The sequence below is a fragment of the Tasmannia lanceolata genome, unplaced genomic scaffold (assembly GCF_043159265.1).
Source record: "Tasmannia lanceolata isolate RefF3 unplaced genomic scaffold, GAP_Taslan_0.1 ptg000037l, whole genome shotgun sequence".
Lineage (NCBI taxonomy): Eukaryota > Viridiplantae > Streptophyta > Magnoliopsida > Canellales > Winteraceae > Tasmannia > Tasmannia lanceolata.
This window is the reverse complement of record NW_027518714.1, coordinates 13027757-13045448: the sequence shown is the minus strand read 5'-3', so window position 1 is coordinate 13045448 and position 17692 is coordinate 13027757. Positions and strand designations below refer to the sequence as shown.

General features: G+C 35.8%; 1 protein-coding gene and 1 long non-coding RNA gene across 5 annotated transcripts; both read left to right on the top strand.

Moving 5' to 3' along the window:
- Positions 1 to 249: 249 nt before the first annotated feature.
- On the top strand, positions 250 to 12333 carry LOC143862521 (uncharacterized). 3 transcript variants are annotated; one of them, XM_077373585.1, is made up of 10 exons: positions 250 to 906; positions 1182 to 1233; positions 1352 to 1470; positions 1801 to 2029; positions 3762 to 3855; positions 4083 to 4158; positions 8409 to 8464; positions 8567 to 9973; positions 10055 to 10190; positions 10285 to 12330. In XM_077373585.1, exons 4-8 carry the CDS (start codon positions 1947 to 1949, stop codon positions 8576 to 8578), a joined length of 321 nt encoding a protein of 106 aa, XP_077229700.1. In that variant the 5' UTR covers positions 250 to 906; positions 1182 to 1233; positions 1352 to 1470; positions 1801 to 1946; the 3' UTR covers positions 8579 to 9973; positions 10055 to 10190; positions 10285 to 12330. The 3 variants fall into 3 exon arrangements, with proteins under 3 accessions (XP_077229700.1, XP_077229701.1, XP_077229699.1); XM_077373586.1 differs by lacking the exon at positions 8409 to 8464; XM_077373584.1 differs by lacking the exon at positions 8409 to 8464 and having other exon boundaries at positions 253 to 906; positions 9780 to 9973; positions 10285 to 12333.
- A 748-nt stretch (positions 12334 to 13081) lies between these two features.
- On the top strand, positions 13082 to 17138 carry LOC143862376 (uncharacterized). 2 transcript variants are annotated; one of them, XR_013240274.1, is made up of 4 exons: positions 13082 to 13170; positions 13306 to 14760; positions 14845 to 14939; positions 16828 to 17138. It is a non-coding gene; the product is annotated as an uncharacterized LOC143862376 (long non-coding RNA). The 2 variants fall into 2 exon arrangements; XR_013240273.1 differs by having other exon boundaries at positions 16813 to 17138.
- The last annotated feature ends 554 nt before the right edge of the window (positions 17139 to 17692 follow it).

Genomic DNA, 17692 nt, shown 5'->3' with positions numbered 1-17692 from the left:
AAGAGGGAAGGGGGTTTCACTGTGCAAGCAAACGTGTCAGCCTCCCCTTCCTCCCTCCAATTTCTTTCCCATTTCGTAAATGCCCAAAAAACTAAGAAAAAAAGCGAAAAAAAAAAGAAACCCCAAAAAAAACTAAAAAACGGTAAAAATTCTCTTTTGCGTGCACGATACGGAGACGGGTCACGAGATTTTGAGGGGAAAGAACCGCGTATCGGCTTCCCCTTCCTCCCTCAAAGGTTAAACACAGAAATAAAACTTCTATCTCGCGCGATGTAGAGAAGGAAAAAGAACCCATGGCTTCTCTTTCTTCCTCAGCTGTCCCTACCTCCGTCAGATACGTCAAAGCAATTCCTGAATTTTCGCCCGTACCCTAGATTTCTCAATAAAAAAAGGACCAAAATCTCTCTCTCTCTCTCTCTCTCTCTCGATCTCGATCTCGATCTCTCCGCCCCACCCAAAAAAGGAAATCGAATTGGGGTTATGCACCTCTCTCTTTCTCCATGTCGCCATTCCACCTGGACTTTCTACCCATCTCTGTCGCCATCAACATGCACAGAAAGTGGCTTCCAAGCCTCCCCCTCCCTCAATTCCTCTCATTTCTTGGATATTTTGATTTAGTATTAACTTTAGCAATGCCAAAAACTTCATGCTTCTGGAAGTAGATTAGTTGCCTTTCTGCTTCTTTCTTATTAACTCTGAATAATTCGGGTTTTTCTTTACTTCTTTTTATGCAGTCTATTTAGGGCGGAAATGTTATCCTTGATAGGTTTGCTTTACTCAATGGTGTTTTGGGGGTTAAGTGGAAAATGATTGAAATTTATCTTTTCCTTTCATTTGCAGGTTGTTCCACAATCCGATGGACTCTTACTTCATCTTGGGCAGTGATTTTAGTTTATTATTCTTTGGGTAAGAAATAAATTATTGAAATTTTGGTTGATGATTAAGTTGAAAATAATTGAAATTATACATATTTTTTATTTCCAACATTACTTGATGTGCACAACTTAGGGTTAACTTTTATTCTTACTCTGCTTTTGGGTCATTGATTGAGGGACAATTCGGGGGTTTCAATTTTTTCCCCCAAAATCCTGAACTGTGTTGTCTTTCTTCGGAATACATTACTATATATCTGTTTTGAAGCTCGATTTGGCTGTTACTTTGGATTATTTTTCACTCCACAGATGCAAAAAATAGCAAGCTTAGAATCGAAGGACTATAAAAACACTTGAGCAGGTATTAGTTCATCCTGTCTTCTTTCTTAATCTATGTTTTGACTTGCCTATTTAATCTTTAATAAAAAGAGTATATAGTGAGTAGAAATTTATTGAAATTTGTCTTCTTTGATTTGCAGGTTGTTCCACGAGCCGGTAGATTAGTTCATGATTAAGCTGAAAATCATTGAAATTTATTCGTAGTTGTGAAAAGTTGGCCGATAGATTCAATTTCTTTCTGTCTCATGTGAACAAAATTGTATGTGCCCCTTTCCCAATCAATAGAGTTATTCAGCCTTTTCTTTGGAATGGTACTTTAAGAGTTTAGTTTGTGATATTGCTATGAATTATTTACATAATGGATAGTTTCACTATGCCCATTATTATATGGATTATTTGGATAACCGAATAACTGTCTGTTTGTGCCATGCTAAAACTTTGGTTTGCTCTGTCAATCTATTGTATACATCTTAATTAATTTACAGCTAGGTAGAGAATTTTTTTCCCCTTTTCATTTCAGATTTTAGCTACTTGAAACGGCAAAGCTCTTTTCTAGATATATGATTTTATACCACTGTTTGGTTGTCAGAAAATTAACGCCCACTGTTTCACTGGGGATCATTCTTGAGGAGCCATGGTGAAACTTTCTGTTTCAGTAACTTTGTGCCAAGTCATGCATTTCTACATCTTCATTGTATCCTCAACCTAATTTTGGGCTAGAAAGCAGGCGGGGAGATGCTGAATATACCCAAATGTACACAAAATATGCCCAAACACCAGTTGGCATCTACTATACGCGTTGGGGCTGATCTTGAGAGGTGAGGAATTTGATGGAGCAGAAGCTCTTCTCAATCGTTGTTGTAAGTACCATTGGAAGATCAGAGCATATTGCACATCAATAGTTTTGGGTCTAATTGATGAAGTCTCTTATTGTGATTTAGTAGACCAATCTTACAAGCATGTATATTTAATCTGACATGTTTGGTATGTGCATTCATCTTTCTCAGTTTTGAATGTCAAAAAACTGATTCTTTGTATCTCTTTTTTAGCTGTTACTATGTCTTTTATTAGCCGCCCAGCTGAAATATTTTTAGGTCAGTGCTAAATCGATCCCCTAATATCTTTATCCCGAAGTCTCTTTCTTCCGTTATCATTTTTTGACTTTATTTATTCTTTAATGTCTGAATGAATTACTTCTTTATTCATGCCTTTAAAGCTGCAGCTAATTGACATTTTTAATAATGTGAACATTACATTGTCATTTTGTTTATGAATATTGCAAGTAAATTATATTTTCCTTGATTTGTTTGAAGATGTGCTCTTTGGAAAAAAATTCTTGGAATTTTTGTTTCTTTCCATGATTTAGAGAGAAATTGTATGCTTTTGGTTAATTTAGAGGGATATTATCATAAGTAAAAATTGAATACGATTGGTTCAGGTTATTTTAGAAATGTTTTTCCTTTTCAAACTTTAAAAAAATTTTCTTTCCATGATCGAGAAAAAATTTATATCTCTTATCATCTTCAAAAGAAAACCTAAATGATTCCAATCCAACTTTCTTTTTCAATCTAAGTTTTCTACTCCAATCTTCATATTTTGTGTGATGTTATCATTATATCTCTATCATCCTCAAAAGAAAGGGAATCGACTATTATGATTTTTTTTATTCAAGTTTTCAATCGGACTTTCAATTTTTAGAAACGCCACTTTTAAAAACAATAATCCATGGAACATAGAATTGGTGTTTCTCATCCTGCAATATCTCTGAAAATTTTCTTTGCTTCAAATATAAGTACAAAACTGCTCATTCATTGTTTTGTATATATATTTTATATACACTTTGATTTAGAGTTTGATTTTATCCTTATTTTTTCAAACTCTTCCACCACTTTTTTACTATTACATTCCCTATTTCCTCCAAATTCCCAAATTTACTCTGTTTGTTTTTTTTAAATAACAATTGGATCTTTATTCTGTGTTAGCTTCAAACTTTGATATTTTTTTATTGTGTTTTCTATATCTCCATGATATTTTTTTATTGTGTTTTCTATATCTCCATGTTTTCTATATCTACTACAATATAGGAAGAAGAAAAAGGGAATTTATTTTCTATATCTACACACTCCACCCATTTCTCCAGCGAACCGACTGGTGTCTATCGCGGATTGACGATGAAGAATATGCGGAGAAAGAGCATATGTAAATGTTTAACCTGTGCATCAGTAATACTTATTTTTTTTTTTCATCTTGATTTGTGATTTTCGGTCTTGGGATTTGTCCGAAATTTTGTATCTTCTTTCTACTTAGAAGCCTGATTGATGTTTTTTTGGGGTCTTCTCTCCCATATTTCTGCCCCTCTTCAAGAAACCCTATTTCAGGGTAAATTTTAGAAACCCTGTTTCAGGGTAATTTACCCATGTCACCTTTTAGAAACGCTACTTCTCTGTTCTTTTCTTTTTTTCATTTATGAAATTTATTGGATTTGGGATTCTTCTGAGTTTTTCTTACTTATGATGATGATTCAAAGCTAGGTTTCTTTTCTTTTCTCAGTTTTTTCCTCAAGGGCAGTAGAAATGAAAAAGAGATTGGAAAAGATGGATTCGGATTGCTAGGGTTTCAGGTTTGGATAGCTTCTTTCCAGCAGGTTTGTGTTTTTTGTTTTGTTTCAAGTCTTCTATTTTTTCCCCACCAATTTCAGCCTTCACTTGCAGAGAGCACCAACTCAATGCACTGTTTTAACATGTTCTTTTCCTTTTACCCTTTTCTCTTCCCAAAACCTCACATCCTTCCTCTTTCTAATCCACCCCTTGAAGTTTTATAATGATGAATTATCTCTGATTCTTTTCTCAGTTTTTTTCCCTGTATTTTCAGAGGAACGACCATGCCAACTGTTTGTCAGAATCTTCGATGAAGAATTCCATCTTCAATCTTATTAGAATTCATGAAAGTAATTTTTCCTGACCTAAACATTTTTAAAACTTTTATAATTTTTGAGCTGATTCTGCTATATATTCTGATTTCCACGCCTTATTTTGCATTCCACATAGTCGATGACTGAGTGTTTATTTGGTTGAGGTACCAATATCTTTTCAATATCTTCTTGATTTGTATTCGATTGCTAAATGAATTCAGTCTCTGGTCGGCTAATTAGATGTGTATTGACTATTGAGAATTACACGGATTCATCGATTGTTTAATTTGATGATACTTCGGAGATTATGAGGGTACTACTTTTTCCAGAGGATGTTGATGATGGCCGGCTTACTTGAATCATCTAAAATGTTCTTACAGGCAACATAGTTTAAGACCACTTGATGTTGTACTATACATGTGTTCATTGGGACTTGCTAGGCAATTTTAAGAACAGCCATGTCGCGGCTGACTTTTGCATGTGAGAAAATCCACGGAGGCTCACTTTTCAGCTGATTTTGTCCTCATTTTATTCATCTGAGATGGTTATCCTATTATGCAAAAGGTAGCCACCAAATGGCTTCCCACGAAATTGCCTAGCAAATGCCATATTTGTAATTCAACTAAATTTTTTATCTAATCTCTACATGTTTTTTTGACAATTTCAACCTTTATTTATTTTCCTAATCCCCAAATGTGTATTTAACTACTACTTCTACATTTGAAAACACAAGTCTCCAACTCTCATGTATAATAGGTTTTGAAAATGGGTCTAAAGGGCGCCTCTTTCGTATATTTTTTTCTTCACAATACACCCTTTTTTTTTTGGTAGGTAAATTGGGGTTAGGCAAGACCTCGACCAGATATCATTAAATAAGAAGGAGAACAACTAGGGGGGCTTAAAAAGCAGCCAAAAGGGAACACGCTCCCAATACAAAAGGCCTAAAGCATAGGAATTATAATCGGGAGAACAAACAACCTGATGCATCATTAAAAATGATATCGGCAAGCGGGGGAGGGATGAGGTCAAGAGGAATATCATCCCCCTTGCACACACAATCTACTTTAGATAGAAAATCTGCCGCAGCATTAGCTTCCCTCCAAACGTGAGACACCTTCCATTTTCTGAACTTGGAGAGGGAGCAATGAATATTATCAAGAGTGGGAATCAATCTCCAAGGACATAACCAGGTTTTGTTGATGATGTTGACTGCCATGAGGGAGTCGGATTCCACCCAAATCTGATCAAATTCTTTCAGGACAGCAAGATTGAGCCCATGGTTAATAGCTTTGATTTCAAGGGAATTTATTGCTTCCTTTTCCATGTTGATCGAAAAAAAGGCAACAACCTCACCCTTCGGGCCCCGGAGAAGGCCACCAATACCAGCACTGTCACACATAAGGGAGGCATCCGTATTGATTTTGATTGTTTGGTTCTCAGGGCTGATCCAGGAAAAAAATTTGGGAGATACGACAGATTGGAAGAATGGAATGTTCAAATTGGCAGCGAATTTCTGGTTCCTAAAAGAGGGAGCATCCTGCAGACCGAGAAAGCACAGCCGGGTCTTCATAGCCGAGAGGATTGACCAAAGGATACTCTGCTTATGGGTAGAAACATTATCATGAATTCGACGATTTCTTTCCAACCATATAAAATATATGGCGGCACAGAATCCAATTCTGATAGCTGTAGCTGACTGACCTTTTCCACTGAACGTTTTACGGATCCATTCCTCTTCCTGCTGAATGGAATTAAAAGTTTTTCTTCTGAAGCAAAATTTCCGAAGAACAGATCTCCATAACCACGCAGAGTAAGAGCAAGAGAAGAAGATGTGGTTTACAGATTCCGGCTCTCTATGACAAAGAACACACCTGGCATCACGGTTCGGGCCCAGGAAGCACAATCTGTCCCTAGTGCTAAGGCCATTATTCATAGCCTGCCAAGAAATGAAGCTTTGCCGAGGAACATTTCCGCGAAACCAAACAGTCGAGTGCCAATCAGTTTTACCATGCGGGGTTCGAATGTGATTCCACGCACTCGCTGTTGTGAAAATGCCACTCGAAGTGGGCTTCCAAATCGCCCTGTCTTTAGAATGAGTTGAGAAGATACCAGATCTCATGATTTTCTGAAGGTCTTTGCGCTGTTCAGAGTGCAGCATGAAATCCCAAATTCCTGACAATTTCATATCTGCAATTGTGACATCTTTCAACAGGTTATACTGGGATCCTTCAGTAGTCTGCTTGATAACAGGACCATCAGGATGCCATGGGTGCTTCCAGAAGTCAATGTTCTTCCCTTGGCCCACCACATAGCAAATATGGGCTCTAGCAAAGTCTCGGCTCTTAAAAATGCTTCTCACTCCCCAAGGAGGATCAGAAGGCATAGGCCTGGTCCAAATATTCTTCTTCCTGAGGTATTTACGCTTGAACCAATTAACCCAGAGCGATTTTCTTCCATCAATTAAGTGCCAGAACAGTTTGGCCTGGGCCGCTTTGTTGATATCCGAAAGTTTCCTCAGGCCAACTCCTCCTTCCGTTTGGGGCCTACAGATAGTGTCCCACGCTATTGGGTGATACTTTCTCAGGAGACTTGAACCAGCCCAAAGAAAGTCACGCATAATTCTTTCGATTGATTGAAGCACCCCTTCAGGCAGGTTGAATGAAGCAGACCAGTAGCATTGAAAGGAACCCAGGACAGATTTAATAAGTTCAAGACGCCCTGCTCTTGCAAGGTTCCTATTACTCCAGAGCCCAATCCTGTTCCTTATCTTGCTCAAAAGCGGCTGACAATCTTTAGCAGAGAGCCTAGAAGTGACAAGCGGGAGGCCCAAATATTTGATGGGGAGGGCTCCCTCAGAGATGTTCAGAATCATACAGATGTGGTCTTTAACCTGATCCGAGCAGCCCGTAAAGAAAATTTCGCTCTTTAAGGTGTTGATATCCAGCCCAGACCAATTCCGGAATTGAGTTAAACAATTTTTTACTCCTGAAGCAGATTCCGTTGATGGATCAATGAAGATCATAACGTCGTCGGCAAATAGGAGATCTTACCATCGCGCTTCACAATACACCCTCTCCTCATCTTACATCAAATGCAACCTCCTCCCCTCGAATTTCATATCAACACTCCCAAAAAAAGCTGCACTCGAAAAGCTTTTCCTACCATATTCCTTTTATCTATTTGAGGTGGCGGTTCTCTAGTGCAAAAGTTAGCCACAAAATGGCTTTCGGCTAAATTGCTTAGCAAGCCCATTTATTCAACCGCTTTTCCTATTGCTTACATTTTCCCCCTTTGCTACTTTATAAATAATTTAGAGAAAATCTATAAATCCATCTTTTAAAATCATTTTTTTATGAATTATTTACTTCCCTTAGCCATGTCGTCCAAGTAGAAATACTATATCAACAGATATTTTTATTTTTGTGTTTTCTAATAAATTATTTTAGGTGTTAGTTTGTTTTTTCCAGTTCTTTTTCCTTGTTTTAATCACCAACTGGATTATATAGAATGAATTTCTTTTCTGTTTAAACAATTTTCCACTGTTCAAAGACACCTGTCGGCCTCTCCTTCCTCCTCAGGGCATTTTCTATATTTAATATGTTTTTTACTAAATCAGAAAAAACCGAAAAAAGGAGAAAAGAACTGTGAAAAAGAAATAAAATCGCTCTCTTTTTCCGACCTATATCGTCATATGTAGAAAATCTCACGAGAAAATCGGAATCGCTCTCTTTACTGGCGAGTTCTTAGGGGAGAAAATCGTGCAAAAAGAGATGGTGTGAATCTCTCTTCCATGAATTCCCATCGGCCTTCACCCTTTCCATCCCTTCGGCATGTCCTGGTTTTTTAAAGATTCGATGGATTTTGGGGCTCAACAATCGATTTGGAGATTCTTTTCCCAATCTGCGACTGATTATTCAAGCTCTGCTGTTGGTTTTGGAATTTCTTTCTTCCTTCCTTCCCTTTTTTTTTTTTGCCCTTTCTTCTTCCAGGAGTAGGCTTTTGGGCGTCAAACATTTAAGACACCTTCTGTTGCCATCTGCTGCTAAGTTTGGGTTCCAGACTTTAATTTCACCTCTCTAGCCTTTTTTTTGATGGATATATCAGGAAGGGGATGCTCTATATTTTGGTTGAGTGAAAATAAGGTTTATCAAAATTAGGGGATGCTAAAAAACTCAAAAAGTGTAATCAAACAAACCTACAACTATAGGAAGTTTGTTCTTCTGGATTGGAAATGAAAAATCCTTACTAGGAGGTTTCTTTGTTGAATCAATGGATATTTATGGCAGATGGACTGTTACAGCCTTGGTGCGTCATTGCGGACGATGGTACTTTTAGTGAGAAGGTGGTGATGAGCCGTTGTATTAATTTTTTTCTACTTAAAGAATGTTTTTTTGAGGGTTTTATCTATTTTGATTATGATCTTACTCTTTCTATTGTATTGCAGGTATACCATTAAAAAAAATTGTATTGCAGGTATAAACATATCTTACCATTGCTCTATTGTCTGTTGGAATTGCACACAATGTCTGGATATAAAAGTTTCTCATGAAAAAAATTAATCATGGTATTTTTGTAGTTTGCTTAATCATGTTTGAAATTGAACCAATAGTGTCATTGTTGGATACAACATAATTTGAAAATTTAGTCATGGTATTTCTGTATTTTACTTAATTGTGAACTGGAAAATTTAGAAAAAAGGAGTCTCTTTGAATTTCGATGAAGAGATGAGTTTCTTTGAATTTAACTTCTTGACTTTGGTTTTCTGTACACACCCTTCCAACCATCAAACATTGTTATTTTTGAAGTTTACTTAATTCTGAGCTAGAAGATTTAGAAAGGATGAGTTTCTTTGGATATAAGTTGTTCACATTGGCTCTTTGTACACACCCTTCCAACCATCAAACAGGGGTGTATATTTTTGACAAAAGCTAATATGTAGAAATTAAAATGCAATGATATCATTTCTTTAATTTTGCCCCGCTCAATCATTTTTATTTCATCTTTTTAGTAACAAGCCGTCAGTTACAGGTCAAAAGCTCTTTCATTTGGTTCGTTTTCTTATCCTATTTCAGAAGTTTAGACTATGATTATTAGGTAATTCTTGTGGAATATTGTTGTATATTTTTCTCTATTTCCCCTTTTGAACTGTGCATTACATAATTTTCATTTATAGTGTGTTGAGATGTTGGAACTTTGGGTTTATTGGTGGTGTGTTGTTATCATTTATTGCTTGTGTGTGAATTTTTTTTTAGCTTGTGATGTTGTGTTCTGAGGTTTTCTTATAGATTGGATTCTGAGGATTGTGTAGTTAAATGCATCCGGAAAGACTAGAGTTTTGGGAATTCATGCCATGAACTCAAACGAGTCTATGGAAATTCATGCCAATGCACTCATACGAGTCTACAGGATGTCTGGCTAGCCAAGATCCGTCCTCAATGCTCGGAAGGCTGTACTTTGGGCACTGCAGCCGTTAATCATCAGATATACTCTTTAAGTTTACTTAATTTGGGAATTTGTTTATCTTAAACTTTATTATTTTACTTTATTATTTTACATTCTAATTAGGACATTTCACTGATATATATTTCATAGTGAATCTCTTTAAAATTCTTTAGATCATCTGCAATTCTCTTACGTCGCTATTCTTTTTTTGGTAGGTGAGCTGGGTTTGAACCTGGGCCATAGTCATCTTTGCTATTCTTTCTATGCACCCAGTGGCATTTTTCATGCCCTCAATGATTTAATTTATGAAGTTGATATAGGAAGTATTCAATGGATGGGTATGCTAAAGTGTTAATAAGTATTAGTTTTTCCTTGCCGCCCGTGCATCGTCCATCTTTGCAGTTCTCAGGTATGTATTTCTGCATTTTTTTCCTTAAATTTTGGTGAAAAAAAAATTGCTTGCATTCCATCTGGGATTTTACAATTTCAGGAGGAATTTGTTTCTTCCAACTCTGACAATTGGTTAGGGTTAATGGACACAACAATGATGGATTCAGAACCCATTTATTTTACGCATTTGGTTGTTGTGGGAGTTGCGGGTCAATGTTTTTAACTTCACAACATAGGTACATCCTTTCTTTGTAGGTTTGTTTCCTACTTAGTGAGGTTTTTGGACTTCTGGTAATACAAGTTGTATGTTTTCCTCTTCATTCTTTGCAGTGATTATTCTTTCCATGTTGAAAAGCTTCCTACATATACCCAATATTGGGTTATGTGTCTGGAGTTGTAACAATATCATACTTTGCAGAGCTATCTTGAGGATCAATTTTGATTGCCTGATGGTGATAGAAATGACGATTGTGCTCCTGAACTATTTCTTTTGCATTGGCTACCACCATTGTAAAATTATTTTAACACAATATAACAAGTTCATTCGGTTGTAGTATTTAATCCATCAATTTCTGTATTTAGAATATGACAGGATCTACAAATGTTTCAAAATTGATGAAGTGAAATGTGATGTTGATGTATTCGTGATATCAGTAATTGATGCTATGTGGATGATATGAAATGGATGAGAATGCAGCCAAGCAAGTGTGAGATTTTATTTCCTCAAAAAAGATAATGCTATTAATTTTCAAAAAAAAAAAAAAAAATGCTATTTTTCCCACTAATCTTCCTGATATTTTTCCCTCTTTATAATAGTAGATGTTTTTGTTTATAAGATCAAAGTCTCTTTCTCATGCTCTTCAAGGTTGGGCATCGAAGTAGCTCCAGCTTCTTTTCCTTTTTCCCTAATTTTTCCTGTCTATGAGCCCTCCGGCTATTGGGTTCTTTTACCAGATCTGGTTGGAAGTAGTGGAACTTTTTGAGAGAGAGAGAGAGAGAGAGAGAGAGAGAGAGAGAGAGAGAGAGAGAGAGAGAGAGAGAGAGAGAGAGAGAGAGGCCTTTTTGCAATTGTCTACAGAGGTAATTATATGATTCTCTTTATTATTTAGATAGATCTACTGTACCATTGAATTCACATCCTCTATTTCAAGGTCTAACTCAGAAACCATACTATCCACTCTGTATAAGTATTTAACATTTTCTATGGTTTCCCTTTTTCTCTCAAATATTTGAAAACGATGAAAATCAATCCAATGATCTTTTCTAATGATCTCTGCAAATTTCTTGAGAGCTTGATTTTGGGAGCCAGTATTGGTGACTTTTTGATAGCAACTATGGGTGATTTTGAGAGAGTATTGGTGGCTTTTCAGATTCTCAAGTATGTATTAAGTACAATAGCAATTAATGAAGTTGAGAGCATATATCAATTTCACTGCCATGAAGGTGATAAAAGTTGGTTTATAAAGGTGGAGTGCAATGAAATTTGGATGTGGTTGCTGTGTTTTCTTTCTTCTTTTTTAAATCTACAGAATAGCCCCTACAAAGGATGGGATATTGTAGCTTGAAAGGTATGGGGAAAAACCTTTGATATTCCACATAGAGTAGCCCCTGCAAAGGATGGGTTGTGGTAGCTTGAAAAAGGTATGGGGCAAAACATTTGATATTCCACATATGTTTCACTTGCACAGAAACTGCTCGATGAAATGTTTTTAAGAAAAGAAAGAATTTTTTACCTACCTTTTGTGCAATGTTAGTCTTTTACATCCGAGCAGAGATTTGCTCTTGCTGGCCTTTCCTTTTTTCATGACAATTCCTTTCAGGTTTATCCAAATTTTTTTCTCTTTTTCACATTTATATAGTATAGATAGTCATGGAATTCTATAGGGATATGTTATGTTTCATTTAATTATAGGCATGATTTTCCTAAGCTTTGTAATAATCTACTATGGGTTCCAACATTGTTTATATTGGGTTTTTTATGGTTTTTGATTTGTTGAATCTAGGATTGCTTGAGATCGTTTGTTCGCATGGTACAACTTGATATATCTCAACTTACCTGCTCCCATCAAAGACAATATCACCAGCCAGGTTGTTTCTATCTCTATCTAGAAGCTATTCATTTGACCTTATTTTTGTGCTTCCTTCTCATTTCCTGTTGTTGCATATAAATGGAAAAAAATTTCAATATTACTTCAGTTTCTTTGTTTCAGTATGTGCAGGCAGTTCTTTGCCGTTTTATTTGTTTTGGAATTGTGATTGTTGATATGGAAATGAAGCTTTTCACTTTACTGAGATTTTATGTAGAACCCATGTCAGGAAAAGTGATGAAATGCGTTTGTAAACTGTGGTCTCTAGGTTTTGAATGTGAATACTTTTTTTTATCTCAATTTGTAGACCGTCAAACCAGTACATTCTCCACCGGCATCAACCACTCACTCCGTGCATCGCATAGGTTTCTTACTAGTATATATATATATATAAAGGAAGTTTTCCTGTTCATGGGTATGTGTCCAGCTCCCCTTCCTCCTCAGTGATATTTTGCATTTCCCAAAATTCCTTAAAAAAACGATATATCAATCCCGAAATTCATTCAAAAACGTAAAAGATGGAAATAAAAAAATCTACTAAACTGAAATCTCGCTGCTGTCGCCGAGATATTTGCTGGATTCTCGCAAAATCTCACCTACCCCTTTTCCCTTTAACCTATATGGGTCATATGGCGAAACGAAATATCGCCACAGGAGATTCTCAGAGTCTTATCACAAACACACACTCTCTCTCTCTCATGCCGCACAAATCTTTCTTCCAAACGAAACTTCCAGACGCTTGGTATCCCTATCCCGAGAGGCTTAGAGAGGCTTAGGTATCGTTTCTCCTTCCCAAACCATGTAGTTTCTCTCTCTCTCTCTCTCTCTCTCTCTATAGTAGTAGATATCTCTCTCTCTCCCATCTTCCTTTTCGCGTCTCTGCCAAATCCAACTAATTCATCTTTTTTGTGATCTTGGGTTTCCAGAGATTTGCGTGTTAGTGGTTTTCAGTCCTTCTCATTGTTCAGGATTTTTCCACTAATTCCATTCATCAATTTTGGATTCTTATGCTATTTTTTTATTTGTTCTTGGCTTGGATGCAGGTAAAGTTCAGTTGTGCTTTTCCGGAGATTGTATTGTTAGGGTTTTCTGGTGTTTTTCCATTAACCCCCTGACTCTCCGGTTTGAGGTATTTCTAATCTATTTAGTATTCACTATTTTTTTTCCTTTTATCTTCTTACATGCCATGCTTCATTTCAATTCCCCATCCGAGAGTAGTTAGAAGCAGCGTATCTGCACTGACACGATTATTTTTCTCATTTAGATTTTGTCCTGCTGCTATCGGTTTCTGGCACCGAGAACAGCCACTTCCTGGCGGTTTCCTGCTCTATGAGTCAATAGTGGTCACTGACAAATAAATTTGTTTGGTGTGGGTTGAAAATATTAGTTTAGAATCATTATGGATGTGATGGCATTTGATGTATCTATCTGTTTCTTTGGATTAATAGATTTATTAGTGTACATTTGAAGTCTCTCTTATAACTATTGGTGATTTGGGGTGATGTCCTAAGTTTTATTTTCTCCTTTTTGTTTCACAGCCCTACATTTTTACTTTCCTCTTCATTTTTTATTAACTCAAATCCATTTTCCATGTATTACATATGAACAAGCCTTTAGTTTTTGTTTTGGGAATGACATTTTTTTCCCTGAAAGAGTGGTTTTTAACATTTCTTTTAATTTTCCTGAACATCTGTTCGTCTCCTACCTGCCATTGGAAGGTAGAAGAAGCGTGTTTCAGAGTGGAGGTCGAATTCAATTGAATTTTCTTCTCAAGAGAACGTAAGATTCTGCAGATTTGAGCTAGCCCTAGAATGATATTAGAGTTTCTGTTTCCCAGGTAAGAAATGCTTTAGCTCCCCTTATGCACTGGGTTGTGCCTAATTCATAGTTTAAATTATGCACTGGCTAGAGATGGAGTGGCTGGGGTTGTTTCCTGATGGCAGCGAGGGGTTTGGGAAATGAGTGGGCAGGTCTTCTCCACTCTTCCCAGTCAAGATAGATGGAAGGAGTGAAGGAGACAGATATAACCATCTTTATTTATGTACAGCTTTGTTTCAGGGTGGGGCTGGAAAAGTCTATTGGATCTTTGGTCTAATATCTCGCAGGTGACACATGGAGGATATCCACACCAACAAAATCAAGAATTTCGGGACTGATATCCACACCATAATATTTTAATAAGGGCACCGTACACTTTGTTTTACATTTCTTCAATTAGGTTTTCATAGCTGTTAATGGTACTCAAGATGGCACTGGACACTTTGTTTTACACTTCTACAATTAGCTTTTCATGGCTGTTTGGTACTCAACATGCTATCTATTAGATGTCTCTTGTGACTATATGGGTGACAAATTGTAAGGAGTTGCATGTTTCTAATTTTTACAGTCTTTTATTTAATCTTAGAGGCAATTACATGGCTGATAGCTTAGAATTGGAGATGAATGTGTTGTGGAGGTAGGAAGGATCAACACTGTCATGTACTGATTAGAATTGGAGATGAATTCCTCAATTCAAAAAGGAGGCATCCTAATTGTAAGACTAAAAATAAGGACTATGAATTTCTTGGGTTTTCTGGATTTGATGTCATACAATTTGCAGATAGCTTAGTTCTAGCTAATGATATTTTCCTTATTTGATTTTTTTTTACTTAAAATCCTCAGATAAAATTCAGATCCACAGTAGGGGTCTGAGTTGCTATATTGATGGTTAAGCCCAGAGGTAAACCTCTCTCTCTCTCTCTCTCTCTCTCTCTCTGTTATATCTCTAAGATTTTGATCTCTGTCTCTGTTGTTTCTCTTTTAGGTCTCAATATTTTTTGGCTTTGTAATCTGCTACATTCTGGTGCTACATGCAGTTCTCTCCCAATCATACTTAATCGTTACAAGGTGTTCTTTATGGTAAAGTTCTCGGTCTTTTACATGTATTCATAGGTTATCTTCCAAATCCATCATCATTTTTTACGTTGTTTGTTTAAAAGAGTGTGTCCCGGTCAAGTTTTGGGGTTTTCATATGTTTAATTGATCAAACTTTTGACGGTGTTCATTTTATTCTTTACTTTTCTCTTATGCCCTGTTTATTTAGGATTTTGTGAGCCCACTGTTAGTCCAGATTGGGTTTTCTTTCGTTAAGTAATTGAATTAACCTGTTTTCGGGAACCAAAAATCATTTTGGAGATAAATCGAAGGTTATTTGGTTTATCATTTTCTCTTTCTTCTTAGACCAACAAACTTTTTGAGTGTTCATGTCTAACTGGTGGAGCCCATTGCATTTCCTGTTTTTTTTTTCGCTTTTTTGACTTGTGTGTTGAGGGCCTTGAGGCTGAGAATTTGGTGGTTCTTAATTATAGGTGGAAGAAATACTTTTTACTCTATAGGTTGTATTGGCTGCTTATGATTAAACTTTAGATTTTTAAATCATTTCTAATAAAGTAATAATGGATCGACTCCATAAACATAACTCCATTCTTCCTTTAGTTCCATTTGTTATCTAGAACTTATTTTCTAAAAAAATAATGGTTCTGTACATTTCTGATAAAAAAAATTAATCCACTTTTTTTTCGTATTAATGCAAGAAAAAGCCCTAAAATAATCCTAAACTCTCACATTTTGAAGTTCCTTTTGAACTGGGTTTCCTTGGTTTTGATTTTGTATAACTTCAAATCACTCACTACTGAAAATTGACAATTTCATGTTTTTATACAAAATGTGTGTTTCATTTTTGTTCTTGGCTGGTCCTTATCTTGACAACCTAATTTGAATGCATATAATTTTTCCATTTATTATGCACCAATGCGTTTTGGTTTCTTTCATTTTGTTCGTTAACCGTTTGGTTTTCAAATTTATCTACAAGTTGCTGAACTTCTTAGATTTTTATATTCTGAATTTTGGTGCTTTTGGTTCAGAATATATCTATATACAAATTCCAGTATTGTGTCATTGCTTCTTGGATGCTTTTTTTTTTGGTCTTTTCTACTGTACTGTTGGTTAATAACTTAATAACACAAGTACCATTTTACATTTTACCTGAAATCACAATTTGTTTTAAACATGCTTCATTTGATTTTATTTTATGTACCTTTTGTTTTAAACATAATCTTTGCTTAGACAAGACTCTGACTTTAGATTCTATATGACATGTTTTGGTGTTTCCATGGATGCTTTTGGAGGTCATTTGGTGGCATATTACTACAACTTCATTTATAGATTCAATTTATAACAAAATCATATGCTCCTTCCTACCTTTAACTTGCAAAAGTTCCATCCCTAGAACTATGATGGTGAATTTGGAACAGGGGATCACATCTCTGGTGTGAAGCCTTGCATTTTGTTTCCTAGATTTATTTTTTGTGTTTGCTTCTTTTGGGCACATTCGTTTTTTTATCCTCGATCGAAGTTTCAGTTTGGTCTTATTATTTTTTCCACAATTCGTATCATTGGAACATCAACCACCTGTAGCATAGGTTTGCGAGAAGGATTTCATCATACAATCCCCGTATCTCAGTGGGGAAGTTATAAATATGTGATTGATGTTTAAAGATATTGGTGACGTTACTCTTCAAAAGCCTTTTAAATTGCAGTGTCAATGATTTCCTTCAGCATCCTTCACCCTGGATTTACATTCATTTATAGCATGATTGCATATCAATGTTGAGTCATAAACAATCACATATTTGGCATAAATATCACTAAAATCCCCATGTATGCGGTACATATTTGTTTCCTAAATAATTTTGGTTTTGTTTTCCATGAACATTAATTAAATGCATCGAAGGATCATGACCTATAGGGTTGGAGGAGGCCGGACATAGCGGCGCGACCAACCTGGAAATGAATTTCGTAGGAACACATAGCTATTACGGTACTTCCTCTGAAGTGTCATCAATGGAAGGTATACAGTCCATACTGAATTTGAGTATTGAACAACGGCTGCAATGACTCTTTTTGCGAAGGATTGGTATGCTTTTCCAATGTTATTTCTCCGTTTATCATAATTGGATACAAGATCTCCTAGATAAAGATGGCATGAATTGATTACATATGTTAACACACGCACGAGCGCGATCGAAGCATTGTAAAACTCTTTAACTTTTTGGAAAAAAAAACCTCAACTATCAATTTTTACATTTCGGTTTTCAGCTATCAATTTTTACATTTCAGTTTTCAAAAAACAAAAAACAAACGATTTCAGTAGAATGGATTTTGAATGTCCTAAAGTTTTTAGTATAAAATAAGAAGGCTACTTTCCAATTAACATAACTATGTTATTTCTATTTTTGCCATTATTTTGTTGTGGGTTTTATGTTTGGAAACTTCTCATTGTTTCTTTAAGATCTTTTTCATGGAGGTGTTTCATCCATCCCTCATCTCTGCATCTCTATGTCATCTGTATTTTCATTTTATTCGCCCCGTGCATCGCACGGTTTCTCACTAGTGTGTGTGTGTATATATATATATATATATATATATATATATATATATATATATATATATATATATATATATATATATATATATATATATATAAGCTGGGAAGAAAAGCCCAAGCTTTTTCAAATTTTTTGAAAATTCGGTGGAATTGACACCTCACTTTTTTTTTACTTTTTCTAACAAAGGCACCCATTCAATCCACATATTTTCAATCCTACCCCCTT

Coding starts and splice junctions, on each gene's coding strand:
- LOC143862521 (XM_077373584.1), top strand. CDS start 1,947: ATGCTGAATATACCCAAATGTACACAAAATATGCCCAAACACCAGTTG. Junction 3,856..4,082: donor GGATAGCTTCTTTCCAGCAG/GTTTGTGTTTTT, acceptor CTGTATTTTCAG/AGGAACGACCATGCCAACTG. Junction 4,159..9,779: donor TCTTATTAGAATTCATGAAA/GTAATTTTTCCT, acceptor TTTTTTTGGTAG/GTGAGCTGGGTTTGAACCTG.